Source organism: Salarias fasciatus, chromosome 6 (genome assembly GCF_902148845.1).
Source record: "Salarias fasciatus chromosome 6, fSalaFa1.1, whole genome shotgun sequence".
Lineage (NCBI taxonomy): Eukaryota > Metazoa > Chordata > Actinopteri > Blenniiformes > Blenniidae > Salarias > Salarias fasciatus.
The window spans coordinates 27,692,198-27,714,470 of record NC_043750.1 but is presented as its reverse complement, the minus strand read 5'-3'; the positions used below and the strand labels follow the sequence as shown (position 1 = coordinate 27,714,470).

The 22,273-nt window shown below is 38.3% G+C and overlaps 1 protein-coding gene across 1 annotated transcript in view; it reads left to right on the top strand.

The window, feature by feature from the left end:
• tusc3 (tumor suppressor candidate 3) overlaps window positions 1–22,273 on the top strand; it is an 85,150-nt gene that overhangs the window by 40,982 nt on the left and 21,895 nt on the right. The window contains exons 3-6 of the mRNA XM_030093190.1: window positions 4,879–4,996; window positions 7,517–7,657; window positions 10,707–10,847; window positions 11,149–11,238. Coding sequence (XP_029949050.1) covers window positions 4,879–4,996; window positions 7,517–7,657; window positions 10,707–10,847; window positions 11,149–11,238 — 490 coding nt within the window. The remainder of the gene's footprint in view (window positions 1–4,878; window positions 4,997–7,516; window positions 7,658–10,706; window positions 10,848–11,148; window positions 11,239–22,273) is intronic.

Here is a 22,273-nt window from a genome sequence, read left to right as displayed (position 1 = left end):
ACACACACACACACACTCGAAACCAGTGCTTTAGGCCAAAATCGAGTGTAGCTCGTACTAAAACAACCATTCTTTTGTCCTTCTGCAAGTTTACTTTGTGACCTGCACTGGAGTAATTCGTTAGCTGTATTGCACATACTTGTATAGACATGGGATCCACAGAAAACAGCCTTATGTAACGGGAACCCGTGGGGTCTTAGGTCATCGGTACACTGAAAGGCTCATATACTGAGTCATTTTCTTCAAAAATGTCAATTACATGTTTTAAATACGATTATTTTCATCATCAGAAAGTACAGAAGCACAAGTGGTTTAGGAGTAAAAGCTTTAATTAAAATAAAATAAACTTCATCCCCCTTAACAAGGAGTCAGAATTGTATTTTAGCACCGTGGACAGTACTAGACGCAGTGCAGACTCTGGAGCTGTCCCTGGTCCTGAAATCTACTGGTCACACATCTGTACAATTTAATGTATTGCTGTTACCAACCTATTTTACTAGTTTACTTCTGAGTTGTGAATATTACACCGAAGTAAAATTTCAACAGGGACACACACCTTCGTGAGCATACAAAAACTAGACTCTGTGTAAAGTTGCATTCTTCAGAGTACAGGTAATATTGAATCTATGCGCATGTTAAGTGACAAATGTTTATTCATAATAAATCATGTCTTGGAGTACAGTTGGTGATGAGTGTGGGTTTAATGTGTTAATGTTTCCCAGTCTTTTGCTTGCTGTATTTGATCATCGAGCTTTCGGACTCGTCTATTTGAACAAAGTAGAGCAAAGGTGCTTCGCAACGATTAAATTTGGCAGAAAATAATGATTAGATGCCGGATGGTATTCATCTGTGAAAATGAACCACTTTTATAGCAAAGCAAATTACTTGTTATCGGAATAAGTCATCACCTCCTGCTGCTTTTTTGTTCAGTTTTGCTGAAATTAGTTTTTCTGAGATTTTGCTCTCTTCGTATCACTATTCTGGTACTGTCATGATGCATTTTTGCTTTGACAAGAATATTTTCCAATTGAAAGATAGTTTTACTTCATCAGCAATGAAGCTGGTGCTGGCTGCTTTGCAATATTCTGAAGTAGGGACAATTGCTTAATCAATTAAAGAGCAAATTTGAATGAACCAGTTTCATTTGTCTTAAAAACAGTCAACATTTAGTACAGTGCGCAACTTGGCAGTTTAACGCCATCCTTTAAAATACTATATGCAGCATACACACTGAGAAGCTTTTAATCAGAGCTTCAACAACCACATTATATTTTCAATGCTGCAGAACTGTCGAGGTTGTCATTTTATTCACCAGCATTTTGTATTCACTCTAAACACACATCATTGAATTCCCAAAGCTTTTACCTTCAACACAGTTAAGTTGAAGACATTTACTGTCACGATGCACTACGTTAACTTCTCAGGCTGTGTCAAACAATGTCAAAAGAATATAAAAAAATGTTGAGTGTAGCTAGCACTGTATTAACAGCAGGTTATAATCCAAATACTTGATTTATGTTATGTTCATGAGTTATGCAGACCTGTCGAGGCCTTTCCCCTGTTGCTGTCTTCAAACTGCAGTTGAGACTGCTACCTTAAGGCACTGTCACTCTGACTGATGATGGATGATAGTTGATCAGCATTAAAAAAAACAAAACAAAAAAAAACAACAAATTAGTGGTGCTGACCTAATAAGCTAACAAAGTCAATTATTGGAGTTTGAGTGAATCACATTGTGATTAAAAGATCCAGAGGTACATTTACTTGTGTAAAGTGCAAAAGAACAACAAGCGTGTTTGTGTATTTTAGTAATCGTACATCCGATTTTTAAGAAACCCGCTACCCCAGCCACTTCAGTAACCTTCAGCCTACGTCCAATTTCTTAAGAAAACCACAGCCTCTCAAGTTCACTCTAACCCTTCTAACGAGAATCTCTATGGGCAGTTTCTGTCCTCATCAAAGTCACCTACGACCTCCTGATGGCAGTCAACTCTGAACTTATGTCCATCCTCCTCCTCAATCTTAGTGCAGCTTGGACTCCCACAATTTCATTTCCATGCAGATGACGCCCAACTCTACCTTTTGGGCAAATTCACTTCATGATTTTACTTCTGCCGTTCAAGGCGCTCCGTGCTCCATAACCTCACTGACATCCCCCAGATCTATCCACCGAGCCAAACTCTCACATCTTTCTCTTCTGTCAGCCTCACTGTCCATCTGGCCCACACGACCAACATGTTCCAGAGCCTTCAGCCACTCGGCGTCCAAGCCTCTAGAACTAACTTCTGCCCAACTTCCTAAACATTCAATCTCTAGACACTTGTGAAACTCATCTTAAAATGTTACTTTTTAAACAAGCATTCATGCCAAATGATGCTGTTGCAAATCCTTGCTTTTTTTTTTTTTTTTTTTTTATAAATTGTCACTGTTTTTTTTTTCTTAACTGTGTTTTAACATTGTCAAGATATGCAGTGACCATAGTTGTCCTGAGATGCACTAGATAAATAAAATGAGATAAATAAAATGTATTATTGTTATTTTAATTATTTAGTGTGTTTATGAGGTAGCATTGCAGTTACGTATTTATTACATTAGAGGTGTAGGCCTTTATTTGATGTTCACCTACTGCTGTTTCTTGAAATTTCACAAAAAAAAAAAAAAAGAAGTTTTTTGTCATTTTTAAATAATTAATTTCCTAAAGTAGCTGAAGTGTCTTAATTTATGCTGCTCCATTGAGGCCGATATGGAGACTGTTTACCGCTTGAATTTTTTATTGGCCTTGGGATTTGTGTTTCTGAGGAGCAGTTAATTGAGACAGGTCAGCTGTAGGAGGAAGACACATTCAAAGCGTGAGGAAAAAAAAAGATGGTGCTGTATTCAAGCGTATCTCAAAACATATCAATTACTTTAGAAAAAAAAACTTTTTTCAATTATTTCTACGCTCATTAGATTTCAACAATGTGTCCGATTTTAAAATGGAAAAACAATTTTATTATAAACAGGCACGTATATATTAGAGCTGTCAGAACATTAATTTTGTTTTATCATGATTAATCACAGAAGCCCCATAGTTCATTTTGATTAATCTCATTTTGAATTTCAAGTTTAATATTCTCTTATTTTTGCATTTCAAAGCTTTATTCCCATAATGTCAAGCATTTCTTATCAGAATGTCTTAAATGGTAATCCAATGAAGACAAAGAAACAATCTCCTTTTTGACCTTTGTGTTGTCTTTCTAAAAACTGCCATATAGACCAAATTAATACAATGTCTACATCAGATGCGGTTTTCAGATTGGAACTATAGTTTCATGCAGACCCACTGGAGTAATTAAAAAATGCAACTTAAACAAAATGCTACAACGCAATGTACTGTATATTTTATATGACATTTAACCCAACATGAACGAATTAATAGTTTTCAGCTTTTCTGTCATTTCTTTATAAATGGACATCGTTTTCAAAACTTTGGCTCCTGAAAGCAAAACTTTTGTAAAACTTAAGCGAAATGTGTCTATCACTCGAAATGTGTCTAGTATGTATTCACCATCTTGTCTTTTCAACAAGTGGATTTATTCATGAAAGTAACCCCTGTTTAATGATGTCCTTTTATAGTCATGTCAGCCTTGAAGGCAGGTGAATAAACAATGAATAAACATGGATTATTAGAACACTAAATCCTGATTTTCAGTCACACCTTGGTGGTGTTCATCGAGAGACGAGCCCGTCTCCCGTATCCTCGACAATCCGCTGGCCTGAGTCTCAGCTTCATCTGCTCTCACTTTTTAAAATAGTCGACACTTCAAAGAGACCATCTGAACATTAGCAGTGAAGATAATAATGTATCGTCACCACACGTAACACATCTTGGCAGATCATTTTCCGCTAATTAAAGGGAACACAAGAGACCGTTGACATGAGACACAAAATAAGACGGGACACGTAGCTGAAGTCACAAACAAGCGAGACTTCGCCGACAGGAGAGAATGACTTTTTGCATTGGACTGTAAAATGGTTGTACCATTCCTTTCTTAAATAGACTTATAATGCTGAGTTGGAAGGAGACAGAAATAAAATGACAAATGGGTTTCTAAAGGGCGAAAAGAGGAAGACGCAGCACTTTTACATGTAATAGAGGATGCATCGTTGAACGAAGATGATGTCAGTGCCAGAGATCTTCCTCATCCTCTCCCATTCACGTTCTCATTCTCTGACCCTGCATCTTTTTGTGTGTTGTTGCTCTCCTCACTCAAAACCTGCTTCCTCTCACTTGAACCCATCACTATCTAGCCCATTTATCTGTTTTCAGGTCAGCGGTATTCCTGTGTGGTCTTTCTGGTGTCCTCGTTTTTCCACACACCTATTTGTCTCTTCATGAATAAATACATTAATTTCATCCTTTGTGCAGTGTCTGTACCCACGGTGTTTCAGAATGAAAATAACATCTCTTATAGGACAAAAGAGCAGAGGAATAAATAGAACAAAAATCGAAAAGACACAGGAAAGCTAAAAGAGTATTCTCAGAGGTGCAGGAGTATAATTGCTGACAAGGTAAACGATACAACACGTGTTTTCTGTTACTGCTGCCACAATATAGGTGTCTAACTGCAAGCCATTAAAAAAAGACATTTACTTTCCTGTTACGTCCTCAAGAGTGGCTAATGTGAAAACTTACAGTTAAAAAGGATTATATCAGTTATAGCTGAATAGCAGGACTTTGAAGGTGAATGGTTAAAAGGAAACATTTGTTTGATTCTAGACAATCATTTTAAATTTAAAAGTTTTCTCCGAGTCATTTAAGTGTCTGTATTTTGACTTCTCTGAAGGAGACGGATGTTTATCTCCTCCATCACTTTCTCCTCTTCAATCGTTTCCCAGGCAGGCGAACGAAGAGTACCAGGTCCTGGCAAACTCCTGGCGTTACTCCTCTGCATTCTCCAACAAGCTTTTCTTCACTGTTGTTGACTATGATGAAGGAGCAGATGTTTTCCAGCAGGTAACTAATCACTCCGTGTATAATTATTTTCAAATGTGTTTTCCCAGAACCACCACAAATTTGACATTTTGTTTTTCTTGATTTTTGACTTTTCTCAAGTATTAACGACTCGTTATTTAATTGAACTTTAATCTGTGATGCACAGGGATGAAGAGCATAGATGATCCAAGTTAGACTTGCTCACTGAATAACATCTACCACACAGCAATTCCTTTAATCACTGTGAAATATTATAAAATTGTTATTTTATTATCTTCGTGTGAAGTAATAACCAGTTCTTCAGGAGCAACTAACAGATTGTGCCGCGCAGTGATCTCGACAGACTGTGTGACTGTGAGGGAACAGCAGTTACCAATTACAGACGGCCGAAAGATGTTTATATATTTCCACCAGTAAAACGAGTAAAACTCTGACAGTAACTCCACAAAATGTGCTGCGTCCTTGAAAATGGGAATTAGAGTTTTTCATTTCAAAGATGTTCTTACCTTTTGTGCCTTTTACAAAAAGAACTTGCCTCCATGCTTTTGTCTGGTGTGTAGATGTGATCTAAAAACTGAGCAGCACTAGCAAAGATCCAAAGTCTTTATTTAAAAAGGCCAACAAGGCAAGGTCTTTTCTAGACCGTCGAATCAAACTCTCACAAAAAAAAGCTTTGAATCACAATGTGATTAATGATTCTCGTTCTGCCCGACGAGATGAAATAAATGAAATAATTTAGATCAGGTTAGTCGAACGCAAGTAAGTTTTTAAGACCGATGAAGCCCAATTTCATTTTTATAGGGCCGCACTGATAAAATGGTGCCAACCTTTGAATTCAAACTTCGGAAATATTCACGAATTTCTTGGTGGTTTCATGAGTCGGATTGGAGCCTCTTGTTGGCCAATTTTGGCCCACCGGCCTTATGTTTGACACCCCTGATTCAGATGGAGATATACGTACATTTAAAAATATTTGCACATTTCTTATGCTTTTTATGTGCGGGAAGAGCTGAGCAATATTAACTTCCTTTCCATGAAAATGACTCCACATATTAAAATGGACGGGGAAGCAGAGCATTTATACGTAACAATACCCTGATGGAGTTTATTTTATCTAATAACCTTTTGAAGGATATTCTTTTGTCATTGCTTCTGTGCCAAGTTGTTCAGTATTGAGTTTGCTCAGTCCTCAGTCCTAAGCCTTCTTTTATTATCTTTCAAAATTTTCTATTCCAGGTTGACAGTGTCGAAGTTAAACTTGTCAAATTTGGTCAGTTATTTCCAGAACTTAGCAGTTCTCCGCAGTGAAATATAACCGGCACGTTTTCTCCTCTCTGTTCACTTTCTACTGTTGTGTTTGTTTGTGATCATATTGTTTTAAATGAAATCCACTGAGAGAAAACTTGCAGCAGATAAAAGGATGTGGACAACCTTCTTTTTTTTCCCCATTCTCTGAATGAACAAAATGTTAAAGTTTGAATGCAGTTCCAGCTGACAGCAGCACTTTTGAAACACGGGCCACCTGCAAAGTGTTACCGATATAGAAGCAGGGTGAGTGTCTGCAGCTTTGCCCTCTGGTGCTCCCCTGCAGTAATGGTATCTTCATGAAACTGCTGACTGATATTTAGGTGTTTGTAGATTAAGCGGTTCTTTACCTAATAATATGTGTGTGTGTTCAGAAATAAGCTCCCATCTAAACCCCAGAGGAATGCATAATGCATCAACGCCCATGTCACAGTGTTTCAGTGCGTTCACCATCAGCCTGCTGAATGTTCTGATCAGCTGTGTTGCCCCCTGCGGGAGAATTTATCAATACTGTGTGGTTCATCAACCCTCAGTGCTGTCAGGCTCTTGATATCTGAGGGCCATTATCAGGGTCATAGACGCCAACGTGTACTTCGAATTGAGTTCAGTAGAGGATCACTCTTCACAAACATATTCAGCAGAATCACCTCCGTTCAGCAGCTTCTCTTTGCTGCTTTGAGATGCGACAGCAACTTCACAACAGATGCATTTTGGTCTCCCAGAAAATTTGTTCTGCTCCAAACTTAGTTCCATTCAAATCTACGTTTAAGATTTAGATTGATTTTCTGCATGAAGTGTTTTGTTCCTCTTATGCATTCGACAAGAGCTGATACGTTTCTCACATAGTCATCATGTGTTTGTATCTTTACGCAACTGCCTTTTCATACATTGTAAATATCACATATTGTACTGCTTTTTATGTATCGTACAGGTTGTTTTCTACATTCGGCATCTTTGGATGAATACCGCTTGTTTTCTTTTTTTTTAATGGGTGTGAAGTGCTTTGGCTACAATGGGCTATCATGAAACTCCAATATCGGATTTGGCTTAAAGGAATGTTGATACACCACTCAAAACCTGATCAAATCACTGCTTGTTTATAATCATGTGTTAATTCTCTCAAACAGAAAAAGTGTGTTCTAGAAAATGATCGCTTATGGTTTTTTGCTGTTCTTTCTTTACATTTCATAATCAGCTAACTTTATGTATTCCTTTATTTTTTCTTTGTCTTTCTAGCTGAACATGAATAGCGCGCCAACCTTCATGCATTTCCCAGCGAAGGGGAAACCGAAGAGAGCCGATACGTTTGACCTGCAGAGGATCGGCTTCGCCTCGGAGCAGCTGGCCAAGTGGATTGCAGACCGCACAGATGTCCAGGTGCTGACAAACAAATCGAACTTAGACTCACCGTACACTTGTTCGTCGTATTGAAGAAAAATTAGGATAGTGTGCGTGGATTTTGTAACTTCTTTAAGAATTTGATTCATGTTAGTGGTTTTTTTTTTTTATTGCGGCCTGTTGTTTCATCATTTCTACCCCACAGGTGTGTTCGCTGTCAGCTCAGCGCTGGCACTTTAAAGGAAGTGGTTGTTATAATTTGCTCAGATGTAATCAATGACCTGTCGCTTCAGGTCATTTCAGCGTGATTGTTTTCCATGTTATTACTCACATCAAACGTTTGTGTTGTCGACGACTCATGTATATGTAAACCGGCGGGAACAAAGTGTTTCATGCCTCTTCTGTGAAGCCTTTCCAACAACAGATCTGTTTTCTACATGTCACTGCTTTAAAAGCCGAACATCATCTCTACAAAACAATACAGCTCTTTAGGAACGGAATTACTATGCACCCCCCCCAAAAAAAAAAAACAACCTCTCAAACATTTTAGAGATGTTTCACTTTTTGTGTAAATCCAGTACAAATGTCACTTCTTCATGGGAGTTTGCTTCCCACACTTTGCACGCAACTTTCCCCAGCTGTTGATGCATGTGAGATGAAATTACGGCTTTGTCTGAAGGGCCTGTTGAGCGTTGCTGAGGCAGACACTGTCGAAGCATCCTGCTGACACTTCTCTGATAGATCTTTATTGAAAAGGCTGCCTTTTAGAGAAGCTGATGGGAAGCGTTTACAAAAGGTGCAAGCTTTCAGACACTCCACTGTGACTTTACTGTAGAAAAAAATAACAAGAAGCACAGAGCAGAGGAGAATAATGGACAGAAATGTGATCAATAGAGATGAATACATTTGTGTGACGGACAGCCTGGAAGTCTATGTTCTGAAAAGGACTTGTAGGCATTCTGTTGATGTTGTGTAATACCCAGCTTTATAAGTACAAAGTTGCAGATGAAATGAAACACAGAGTTATACAGTAAACATTGTCATATCGCGGGGTATTGGGGGAAAAAAAATGTACAATAAAACCATGGATGAATAAAGGTCTGCGAAAAGCACATAAGAAGAAAAAAAATACTATTTGTAACTTCTTTTACAACTAAGAACAAGTGAAAATGAAGAAAAATAAAACTTATACAAGAACTTATTGATGTCTATCATGACACTGCAGAAGAAGGAATACAAGAGTAAAATATTGGAGGAAAGTAAAACTAATACCCAAAGAAGTTGGAAAGTAATAAATAGTATTACTGGGAGAAGTCGTCATACGTGTCAACTCCCGAACTATTTTATGAATGGCTCGAACATTGCAGTGGACAATTTAAGAAATATTGCTGAAGAATGTAATGAATAGTTTGTGGACGTCGGCCTCGGTCTGGCCAGAGATATTGTGGTCTCTTATGATAAACAAGATATATTTAATAATCTGTTAGATACTGATATGAAATCAAAGTTTCTTCATGAGGTAAATAAAAGTGATGTGACTGAAATTGTGACAAAATTTAAAAGCAAATGATCAGCTTATATAAATGTAATTAATTTGGTTGTTATTAAAGAAGTAGTTTGTTATAAGACTATTCTCACAATATTTAATTTGTCTTTTTAAAATGCAATTTTTTCCTAATATTGTGAAGCTGATTTCAATACATAAAAATGGAGATAAACATTTCACGATCAACTATAGACCAACACTGGTTCTTCCTCCTGCTTTCTGAAAAAATGTTGGTGAATCAATCAGATCATTTCTAAACATAAATTGTTATTATTATTATTATTATTTTTTTTTATTATTTTTTTTTTTTTACCATTTTCTATCTATTAAAGCCGCATTTGTGAATTGCACATGACAAATTTTGTCATATTTATTTCCACAAAAAAGATCATCCTTACTGGGATTTTCTTTTATGTGCTTATTTTCAAGCAAGACTTTTCAATCTCCGTGGAAGTGACCACAATATGGTCAATGTTTATCTTACAATGGTTTTAGAACATTAATAAATAAATTAGTAGGACATTTAGCGTATTTGGGTGCACAAATTTAAACAAAACATGTTTTAAAAATGCAGCTGTAATGCAACCAAGTGAGATTTTCTAACGATAATTTAACATTTTCTACTTTTCACACTAAATGGGGAGGTTTCTTTTGGACTCTAAAGGTGAAATGGTATTGAATATACTCCTTGGCTCACAGTTGGAACATTTTTACAAGCAAAGACTTATAATGCTTCTTATCAAAAAGTCTGAGTCAGACGAGCAGATAGCAGTGGTTAGAGCATTTTTTTCAATGAAGAAAAAAACTATTACTAAACTGCCTCTATGTTAGATGTGCTTCACTGAGACGGGATGTTATTTTCCACATTTGAGTTTTAAATATTGCATGTTTCTGCCATCAGCCTTTCAGTCCTTTCATACTGACTTTTATCTTTTTATGTCTGAGACCTTTAATTCGCTCGTGTTCATAATCAGGAACTGGACTTCTGAGTTCATGGTCTCTGGGCTAAGGTTTATGTATTCCGAAATTCTTTCTGTTTAAGTCACTTTTTCGAATAACTTTTAGGAAAATCACCAACCACCATGAGAACAGAACTCATTCACCATAACCAAAACACGTCCAAGGAAATGCGTGTTGGTCTTACACCTTCCTGTGTCAAAGATTATATTTCGTGCATTTTTTCACACGTTTAACAGTTTTGAAAGTCACAAGGTCAATATCAGGGAAAACTTCTTTTGACAATAAGTGAACAAGTTGTTGACCCTCTCGATATTTTTGGAGGAAAAATATCGGTGAATGCAAACTGCACCAAGGTTATTAAGTCCATCTTCAGAACTTTGACAATCCATTCATGTTAACTTTTCCACAGCAAAAATGTTTCCATAAACAGTGTGGGTGAAGTTAATTTATCCTCAATGTTCAGCATGCTGTGGAATATCATATATTTCCATATATAGCGAAGGCTGTGTAGGTGAAGATCATTTCTCCTATCATGATAATTTCCCTTCCGTCTTCGTCTCTATATCTTTTCCATCTTTTCAGATCCGCGTCTTCCGTCCACCCAATTATTCCGGCACCATTGCTTTGGCCTTGTTAGTGTCGCTGGTCGGGGGTCTGCTGTATCTGAGGAGAAACAACCTGGAATTCATCTACAACAAGACTGGCTGGGCCATGGCGGCACTGGTATGAAACACATGCTCGCACACATGGAAATATAAATGAGATGGTTTTTTTTTTTTTTTAATAAATTATTCCAAAGATTCTAACAACTTTTTCCTCCATGCTTTGTGAACTTTTCCATGTATTCTTCTGTGGATGAGTTGGAATTGACTAAATTTTAATCATTTTAATCCACAAAAAGTTTATTTTACAATCTAAAACACATTTTCCACCACAGGTCTAAAGTCTTCTAAGGTGTTTTTTTTTTCTTTTCTTTTTTTTTTAAATTTATATCCACTTTGTCTTTTCATTTGTTTCCATTTAGTGTGTGGTTTTTGCAATGACGTCCGGCCAAATGTGGAATCACATCAGAGGTCCTCCCTACGCCCACAAGAACCCTCAGAACGGACAAGTGGTAGGAACTGCGTTCTTCCTTCGTTTCTTTATTCCATGATATTCATTTTATGAGATATATTTGCACCGGATCAGTGACTACAACATCTGTGAGTCTACCGGCCCTCATTAAAATGCAGAATATTCCATTTCCATGTCTTCTGTGTTTGGAATTTATTGAACTCTCTACGTTTTTTTTATACATTGTCGCAGGTTTTTGGACAGTTGCCAGTTTATCACCAAAGCACGTGGTTTGCATTTGCAAGTTTTACAGTTTTTCTGGTCATCATTTCAGTTTGCTCACTCGAGTGTGAAATTAAAATGAAAAATATTGGAAAAATAAGACAACTTGAGGTATAAAATGATGGTTGGAGCAGTGTGATGGAAAGGGGGGCTGAAATTAAAGAATGAGGAACAAGTATGTGAAACAGATATCTGCACTGTTGTGCGTGAGTGTGTGTGAGACAAACGTGTATAAACAATAAACAACAACAAAAAAGAAAAACCCAGTAACTCACGGGGACACAAGTTTGAGTACGCCCAGCAGTGAAGTCGTTAGAAAAGTCAATTCACCTCATCGAGAAGCTGAAAGGGTTTCATCGAACTCCGGTTCTCAGCAGACGTGAGAGCCAGACAGTACACGGGAGGTGGAGACTTTCATCGACTCAAAACAAATAAAGGTAGATAAAGAAGAATGTTTAAGACCCCCTGTCAAGCCCTTTGTCACATTATTTTTCTTTTTCCATTCTTGATTCTTGTTGTTCTGTGTTGGAGGCAATTGTTTTTCTCTCTGTCGCTCATCAGTTTGTGTCATAACTGCGACACAGCATGTTCAGTGTTGCTCTCCAGTGTGGCTTTCACCCTCTTGTTATTATTATTGTTTTTTTTTTCTTCTCACATCATATTTGTATCTCTGCAAGCCTGTGGTATTTCATTAGATGACGGGCGTCCTTTTTTTGTGCCATAATGAGCGGATGGAAATGATAATAATGCTGTTGGAGATGCAAGTTCTAACTTCTGAGCATATTTTTTCCGTGATGACCTGTGATAATAGACATGATTCACATCTTCCGTTTTCCAGACATCTTGTTACGCTGCTTCCTGGCATCACGGCGGTCGTCACCTGTAACTGTGGTGTACTTAATGTCTTCATCTCCCGTGTGACCTCTTCATTACATCTGCTGCCATATTAATTCTCCTCATCCACTGATTAATTCCAACTTCATTTCTCCCTCCTTCTTTACATTTTTTTTCATTTCCTTCCTTCTCACTCTTTTTTTTTTCTTTCTTTCTTTACATCCTCACGCCACATTAGAGCCTCCAGAGGGGGGAAAAAAAAGTGCAGTCAGCTAATTTGACACTCCTGTCCTGGCCTCCTCTCTTGTTCTTGTCGTCGTGTGAACCGAGCGGACTGAGGGCAGCATTAAAGCTTCCACTCCGTCAAGTGTTGAAACAGCATTTTAAATAAAGACAGATATTAATTCACATCTTTAGGAAGCCGTTGCCATCGGCATATGATTCAAATTCAAAGGTGAGAAGGTCACGAAGGATTTATCGCTGAACTTGCAGAAACAAATTAATGGTAGTGAGGTGAAGCCAGTGACCTGGTGGGGGCTGCCGCCTGAAACCCTGTTGAAAAGAAAAAAAAACCTGTTAGTTCAACCAAAAGTTATGTTCAGCACCTCTTTTTTTAAATCTCAGTAACAAGCTATTTATACATTTTACTATAATGTTTTAAGCTTAGATTGTTCATATCATTTTATATGTTTGATATTCATGTTGTTTTTCTTTTAATTATTTGGGACCATCTGAGTTATTTAATTAGTCTCAGATTTTATTGCAGCTTGGCAGAGTCTCAGAATACAGAGTGTCATGCATTTACTGGCAAAGCAAATGTGAGTGATTAAGTCTTTTGAGCCATCATCAACTTGATTGTGCCAATACAGAAATGCACGAGTAATTTGTCAAAACTGAAGCAATCTGAATCTCAAGGAGAGCTGAGGCCAAATCTCAAACAAGGAAAAAAAAAAAAAAAAGAAAAACTTAAGAATAGAAGTTTTGATGAACTAATTTCGAACAATGGTGAACCCCCCCCCCCCCCCCCCCCCCCCCCACACACACACACACACACACACACACACACACACACACACACACACACACACACACACACTTGTACTTAAATTTTCGCTTATCTTGTAATTGCATTTCATGTGAACTTTGAAGGTTGGCCTTTTTCTGCGATGTCTTGCTTTGGCGCCATCTTACTCTTGCAGCCTTTCAAAGCCTTTCCAGTTATTCTTCTCTGAAGGCAGCACTGCTATAGTGATGGCCAATACATACAGTCAATGGAATTTCTTTCAGTGCAACATTTATATTATGCATCCATACAATCACAACAGCAGGAGTTTTAGTGGCATTGGACTGCTTATTCAAACCCAACTTCTCGTCGTTATTTGTTCCCTGTTTTCACCCTTGACCCCTCCCCTATGCTTCCTATACGTCCCAGCTGAGCGCTCTTTCCTAAAGGCGCTGTGATATTGAAAGGATCCTTTTCTTATCATTCCTGCTCCCCCTTCCCACCATCTTTTGTGTTACTTTGTGTCACCTGCCTCTCTAATCTTCACCTCTCCCCAGACAGTTTAATTCCTTTCAAAAGATGAGGGAGTGAGGCCAGGTAGACTATATTGAAAGGATTTGTCAACTGACGAATGGCACGACCGAGCAGATGAAATTGTAGGGTGGGTCTGACTGTGCAGCCAAGAAAATACTGCTGGCATACACACGCGCGCACACCTATAATGCTATTCTTTTTACACACTCTTACCAGTACCTTAGATTTTACCTTTCTGCTCATTTAATTATCAACAACTTTTAGTTTAGTTTAGTTTGTTTCTTTCATTTAAAACAACACAAAAACCAAAAAGATGAAAATACATCAGTGTCATCAGTGTAGACAAAACAAACGAAAGAAAAGGAGCAGAAAGAAGAACAATCGTATTATGTATTATTTTGTACTTTTTTGTTTGTTTTTTTTCCCTTGGTGTCAAAGGTTGCTCTACTCATCCGTCCATCTTTCACTCTTACTATCCAGATTGCAAACAAAAACTCTCACCCCATGTCAGTCTTACAAAACACATACCTGTAATCAGTTAGCCGAGTCTATCGATGTTCAGTTCTCAAGACACTGTGCATGTAAATATATCCTTTTATTTTTACTTACATATGTATTATATCGTCATGTAATGTATGCAAGCTTGAACATGCAACAGTATGTCAGGCACAGTCAGAATGCAACCAGCAAATCAACGTAAAATCCATCGCCTACAACGGGTTGATGGAGATGGAGCCAGTTCCAGTTAACCATCAATAAAAGTAGAGTACACCATGGCCAGGTCACCAATCCTTCACTAAGCAAACACAGAGATAGACAATTGATGCAATTTTGAGTCACCAGTTATCCTAAAATGTATGTTTTCAGACTTTGGAAAGGCATCAAAGTACACTGAAAAATTCATGTTCAAGGAGAACTAGAAACCTCGAAAAGAAAGACCCAAAGGTCAACCCAGACCGAAGCCAGCAGCCTCTCACTGTGAGGCAGGAGTGTTAATCAACGTACTCCAGCACAATTCTACACCTGGAATTTATTCAATTACTTGCATTATTTTAATGCTGTAGCCTGAGTGTTTCGCCCGAGAAGGAGAAGGAATCCAAAACGACAGGGTCATAATTTTAGCATTAACGTTGGGAAGTGCCTTTAGCCAGTGATTTTACTGTTATCCTATCATGACCAACAATGTTATATTTCCACAGTATTGGCTGATGACATTTCCATATTTCCGCTTGATTTCATTTGATTGGTTGATGGCGCTCAGCAGCTGTTGGAAGCGGCCCCCTTTCTGCTTTACTGCTAACCTTTCATAATTTACAGGAGCGCTGCTGTCACTTTTATTGGCTTATTGCAAATGGTTGACTTTTGGCTTGCAGAGGACATCGCTGTATGTGGGGTGTGTCGTTGAGCATGAGTGCTGCTCTATGTTTGAGCTGCACCTGCTCATTTACACACACACACACACACACACACACACACACACACACACACACACACACACACACACACACACACACACACACAGAGACAATAACCAGCACTTCTGCTCAAGGTCAGAGATGCTTTCCTTGGAATTAAGCATAATGAACAAGACTGAAAAAGAAAAATTTAGAGGAAATAGTTTACAGAAAAAGGTAGCTGAGGAGAGAAGGTGGATATATTTTATCAAGTATCATGGAGATGGTTGGTGCACCGGTACGAGACACGGGAATAAGTGTTCACATTTATTTAAACATGAATTGTAAGATCAAGAAACAATTGTTTACTTATTCTGCAGATGTCGTTTTGTTCCACATTGGGTTATTTATTGTAGTATTGTTTTTTTCCCCCAATTTTGTGTGAGCAATACGGGAAATATAATTTAATTTTAGAAACTTAACAGAACTGAAACAAATGTCAAAAAGCTCCTTTGTTGGAGGAATACTAATGTCTACTTACAGAGAAAAGATGATCATTGGAAATTGCAATATTGTCTCACTTGGAATAAATATTTGCATTTTTGTCACTGGAAGTACGATTGTTTATCGAGTAATTGTAAAATAATCGCTAGTGTATTCTGAAATGATGGGGGACTGCGTGCTAAACACAAGGTTTTAATGTCAAATGTCGAAATATACTACCTGCATAATGGATTATTAAGTAGCATCAGCAGCTATAATTATGACATACGCACACGCAGTAACTTACATAAATTGTTGAGCACTTAACTGCCAGAGGAGGAAGCAGTTAGTGAGAAATCCTTCACCAGTAGCAGCAAATCCCTCCTGAATCCTTTTTCGCTCTGATCCAAATCACAGAATTATCCACCTCTTTATCTGGTTATTTTGAGGTAAATTAAATGAAGAAACTGAGCTTCCCTTCTCCCCAGAAACCCAGCAGAAACTGGCATCCACAAGCATAAATGTTATTAAATTAGAATTTCAGTACAAGTAGCAAGCACCAGTTACTGTCGTACAGTGGTTAGTACAGTCGCCTGAAAACATAAGTGCAGTTTACTGTCATCTGGGGATTTAAAAAAAAAAAAGAGTAATCACTATTTAATCTTATGATTTCATGTATTCAGCAACAAATCTTGCTAAACAATATTCAAGCTATTGCACCACTTTCCTAAGGCATTGACATGCAGCTAGCTGCAATGTGAGCTTTTTACCTTTGCTACATCCTGATTTTGGAGCAGTGGCGCCCAAGAGGCCGGAGAAGTGGACTTGGGATCAGGAGTTCGCAGGTTCAGTGCCCACAGCTGACGGGTCACCACTGTGTGTACCCGAGCAAGACCCTTGACCCCCGTCAGCTCCCCGGAGCCGCTTGATGCCACTACCCACTGCAAAGAAAGAGGATGGGTCAATACCGAGAGGATTAATAAAATATGAGTATCTTGGTTTTGTAGTTTTATTATATCATAGCTACATGTATCCTGTCTTGCCTTTTTTAAATGTCACTTGTAAAACGAGAAATTTCTCATTTTTTTTAAAGTCCATGTTTCCTAAATAAATGTCTCACCTTTCGAGAAGCTTGTAAATATAGAAATACAGAGATGAGTCCGTCATGGTGGCACATGACCTTCAGTATAGAGGACCTGGCTTTGAATCCTGGCTGTTGCAGGAAGGGCATCCGGTGTAAAATCTAGCCAGGTATGTGGTGCAAGTTGCAAGGACTTGCAGTGGTGATCTTAGTAAAAGGAAAACACAGCAGAATCACATGAACTAGTCATTGTTAATGCTTTACTGTTATCTGTCTACCATATTTTACTGAATGACATGGAAAAAAAAATGTTTGAAATTCCCTCTATTGACTCTTGGGTAATCAAACTGAGCTCTCCACGGAGATTTGAATTTCATAAACATTCAGTGGTTAATGAGATTTAAAAGCATTTCCTGATTTCCTAAGAGTCCACCTGCTTATAGTGTCAGTGTTCTCCTTAACTGGGTCTTTCAGATCTGCTTGATGGAACCTTTCATTCTTATTTTTGCACTGTACATATTTTAGGATCTAAATATCTGAAAAGTATTAATCTTGCCGTGACTGTCGGAGTGTTTTTTTTTTTTTTTTTTTTTTTTTTTATCGGCTTCTCATCTGTTGGTTGATTTTCCTTCTCTTTTCTGTTCTCATTTTGATGCCGGGGACACTCCTTATCTAAGTAACCTCCGAGGTTGGCTCCTCAGACATCCTGTCAACGACATATGCATGTCAAAAACATCCCTTCTCTCCGAGATTGAAGCACATAGTTCCTCTCCGTCTCTTCTCGTCTCTGCTGCTTACTCTTTCTCCCCGCCGCTCTTTCCGCTTTGTTGACTTTTCATTTATCCCGCTTCCTGTCGGAGTGCCTCTTGACCTTTCGCAAATAAAATGCACACAAACACATCTGCACATGCACTGCGCACAAATACATGAAACAGGAAGGGAAAGGATGAATATAGCTATTTGCAAAGGTTGTCTGGCCCTCAGCTATTAACAACTAACATGGCGACAGTTTTGTTTTAAAAAGAAAGTGGTCAAATAAACAAAGGGAGGAGGGCAGTGTGTGTTCATTCCTCATATGCTTTGAGTTAATAGTGCTGGAATTGCTTTCCCATTATGCTAACAGTGGCATGTACACGATGTGACATTTATTAGTGCTCATGTTTCTGTCCATGTATGTTTTCTGTGAAACGTAGCAACCGTGAATGTCACGCATTGAGGAACTCATTGACAGCCACTTGTTAGTGTCTGTTCTCAAGCTTTGTGCAGTGACTCCAGCCCTTAATCTGTGTAAATGGTTATTACATGTATGCATTGGGGCAGACAAGTCATTTGCGTCACCAAATGACAAATGGGTTCTTTGCATGGAGTACTTATATAAGCAAGGCTTTAATGTCAATGTATTCAAATGAACACGGCTCTCTTCTTCATTTGTTTTAGAAAAATAATGTAAATACATCTATTCCTATGACCTTAATCCTAAGAGCTTGCTCATAAAAAAAAAAAAAGAAAAAAAAAAGCACGATATGATATCGTCCCCAGGGGAGGTGATTAGTGTTCGGGTTCTTTTGCTCATATTTCGATTTTTGATTGAACTAACCTTTGAGAAAATTGTTTTCACACTTGCCTGAGACAGCCCACAACAAAACCCTCACACCTTTTAACAATGTTTGTGTTCCCTCGGGAAGCAAAATGTTTGAACAAGTGTTTGTATAAGGCTTAACGCTTACAAATGAAAAGCATGATGATGAATGCAAAATGTATCCCGTGACCTCCCTGTCGGTTAAACGGGCTTCATCTCGGTCAAATGTCCATTACGCCCCCGAAATATAAAGGACGACTTGATCAGCAGTTTCTGTGGTTCAGTTTCACATTCCTCGCTCATATGTTATAGACAGATGTTTCGACTTCATCTGCAGACATTGTAGAAGTAATCCATCAGATTAATTGGAGTAGTAGTACACTGCAGTTGTATCCGACAGCTCCCCCAGCATGCACCTGCCCAAATGTATGCGTGTGAGTTGTTGTGAGTCTATTTAAAACGGGAAACGTATGTGTCAGCATGCTGTGCAGTAAAATAACATCAGCGTTCGCATGACGCATGGTTGCAAAAAATACAAATAAGACTTTGTTTGTGTAAGGGAATAATATATGAAGGACTAATGTGCAGATTTGTCTTTGGTCTTATTGTTAAAAACTGCTGGAGACGAATTAAAGGAACAGACCCTCAAACCAGACCCTGCCCAAACTTTCCTTCACTTCCAACCTGCGTAGCCTTTACATTCACTGAAGAGCTGGATATGCATAAACCCTTAGCCAAAACTTGTTTTTATTGAAAAATGATCCAGTCAGAGTGTCAGTTTTCTGAGGTAGGCTCCATGTTAAAAGCAGTTTTGATGAACTCAGCCAGAACACTCACTATGTATTAGATGTGTGTTTCACCCCGTGTGCCCTCTAACCAACCTTGATATGCTACATCAGTTTTCTCTATTCAAATTCCCCAGCTCAATCTTTCTTTAATGGATTTCTCTTATTTTTCAACAGTGTGTGAAAGTAATCAAAAGGCAGCAGCATTGACAGCCGTCTCCATCTAAATGTCACATTGGTGTCGGACAGATTCATCTGTCTCTGCCCTTTGTATAGTGATCAAAACTTTTTTTAAAAAAAATGTCTGCTTTCAGCACAACAAACTATTCCAAACACTTTTTTTTTTTTTTTTTTTTTTTAAAGCTTTTTGGATGCAGATTGCTTGATTTATGCCGGTAAAGTGTGTGTTTCATTAACTAGGGGAGAGAAAGCTATAGAGTGTGACTGTTAGGTTTGTCCTTCCATTCATCTTCATGTTCGCTCAGTAAGCAGCGACTGCTTTCAGCAGCAGACCACCTCGATGTGCATCTTTCTAATGAGCACACACTCATACATCTTCCACTCCAACAAAGTCTCCTTTAAACGGTCTCCTTTTGCAATCCCACATTTACCTGCAGCTTGTTTTTTTTCCCCCAGTATACTTGTTCTCAGCTGGATACTCCAAGCCATGCACACTCTCGGCCCTGCACACTAATGAATGAAACTCCTGCGTTCTAATCCATCAGATTAATTGGATGTGCCTGGCCATGGATTGAGGAATGTTTCATCTCCCAAGCACTACTCCAGTGTGTAACCTCAACATGCATTGTTTTTAATGCTCAGGAGGCAGCAAGCAGGCAGTTCTTAAAAAAAAAAAAAAGAAAAAAGAAAAAAACAATGTATGAACTAATGATGGTTTAGTTGTAGTATTGAAAGAGGAAAAACAAATCACCTTTGAACGCTGCCGCTGTCACCAGTTAATAATGTGTTTGACTTGCATGCTATTTACACTTTGTGATGTTCCACTCAAACATAATTTCCAATTACCCGCCTCCTCTTTGTGGACAGTATTTGATTCAGTAAGTATCTTTGAAAATAAGGGTTTTCAAACTAATGAAAAGTGTAGTGAGCTTCTTTATTTCAGATGAGTATCACTTTCTTCGCCTTTGTGTGCCAGACTCACTGTTCCTCCATTCCTTTATACTTATGTATATCCTGTTGTGTTATACAGATATTACACATTATGCAAAAATGCCTCAGCTCGTGGTTACTTATTTTACCATCTCTATTTAGTCTTAGTTTTTATCTGATTATATCACTCACATAATTTGTGTACATTTTCAGCACTATTATTACAAATTGAAGGCTAAACTGTCACCAGCATGCCTCTGTGCTACTTTATTAAGTTGTAATATAATTTATTTTACTAGTCTTATTGGCCTCATATTCAATTTTGTAGGATGTTTGCAGATAAAGTTTATCGTACTTTTGGGAGCCGATTGTAAAGTGTCTGGGGAAGTGGAGTTTTTCATTGGAAAGAAGGGAAGTGGGAAGGACAGTGAAACAGTGAGGATGCAGGGAGTGGAGATAACAGAGTTACTGGAGTTTTAGTACTTGGGGTCATTCACCATGGTGTGAAGGAGAGACAAAGAAGAGAGTACAGTCAGGGTGGATGTGATGGATTTACCAAGAAAGAGGAGAAAACCATTGAGGAGTTTCATGGATGCAGTGAGGGATGACATGCAGGCAAGAGAGGAAGGGCGACAGTGGAGAAGATGATCCACTGTGGCAACTCCTTTAAAAAATGCTGAAACAAGAAAACAACATTTTGCTCAGTTCTATAATTATTGTTACATTCATACATGCATACATTACCAAAAAGGAGGGATAAATACAAGGATGGATGCTTTACTGAGGACATTTTGTTCTTTTATGCTTTCATAAATACTGTAGTTTGTGATTCTGGCTGAGTTGATGTTTCATTTTCGATTTTATGCACTCCTAAGAAATTTAGTAAAATTGGACTTATGGCTGAGCAGCACTTTTTGCTGCATTTTTGCTTTGTCATAGCTGGAGTTTAACAGAACCTGCAAAACACTTTTTAAAGATTCAATGTAATGTTGTAGTGGCATCACATTAAAGCTCAGGCAAGTGTGATTCTAAACGAGAGTGATTTATATAAATGTTTCTCAGTCTTATTCAAGAAGCCATATGAAAATCTAACTTCAACATTTGCTCCTCAGGTGAGTTAAACCCTGCACATATGTTAATGTACCTTCCCCATTTTCACCCTATTAGAAGAGGCAAAATGAAGCAAATGATAACAATAATCAGCAGTGTCACATCATCGTTTTATGCTCCCTAATTTCCATTTTAGGACAAATTTCTTCTACCTGTTGAATATGGTTGGGAAAGTCGCAACATGATTCACACGTTGATATGTGGGTCAGGATATATGGTATTGTTTTTAAAACATATCAGAATGTACCTCAGTGTGGATGTTTTTGCACAGTCCTACTCGAGTGTTTGACTTTATTTCTCATGGCATAATTTGGTTACACCAGCTTTTGAATAAAGCCAAACCAAAACAAACTTCCCCCTTTGTGCGAAGGAGTGAGCCTGGGTTTGTCCGTGACGAAGGAAAGTATCTCGATAGCTATTCAAAAGCCCAGCTCAAAAAACAAAAGGATCTGTTTCAGCCTTGAGCCTTTGTCATCCTTATGTCTGCTTTCAAGTGCAAAAATTCTTCATTCCTCTCCACTGAAGCAAGAAAAAGCTGTCCACCCATTACTCCACCTCCTTTGTCATCCCCCATTCATCTTTCCATCCTTATTCTTGTCTGATAGGGAAAGAAATGAACACTGGGCCAGTCGAGTGGAAAAGCAGGCTCAAGATGTGCGGTAAACCTCGATGCTAATAATCAGCAAGAGCTCAACACCGTCAGACACATCGCGAAACCTCTCTCCCCTCTCTCCTCTTCTGCTTGTCTCATTTCTACAAGACCTCTGCTGTGTCTCTCTTTGTCTGCCTCTTTGCCTCGTCCCATTACTTCCAGACAGACGTCAGTCATTGTCATCCCAGACCTCCAGCGTGTCAACAGAGAAGTTTTCTTTTGCCCACTTTGAGTTTTGGCGATGGAGTC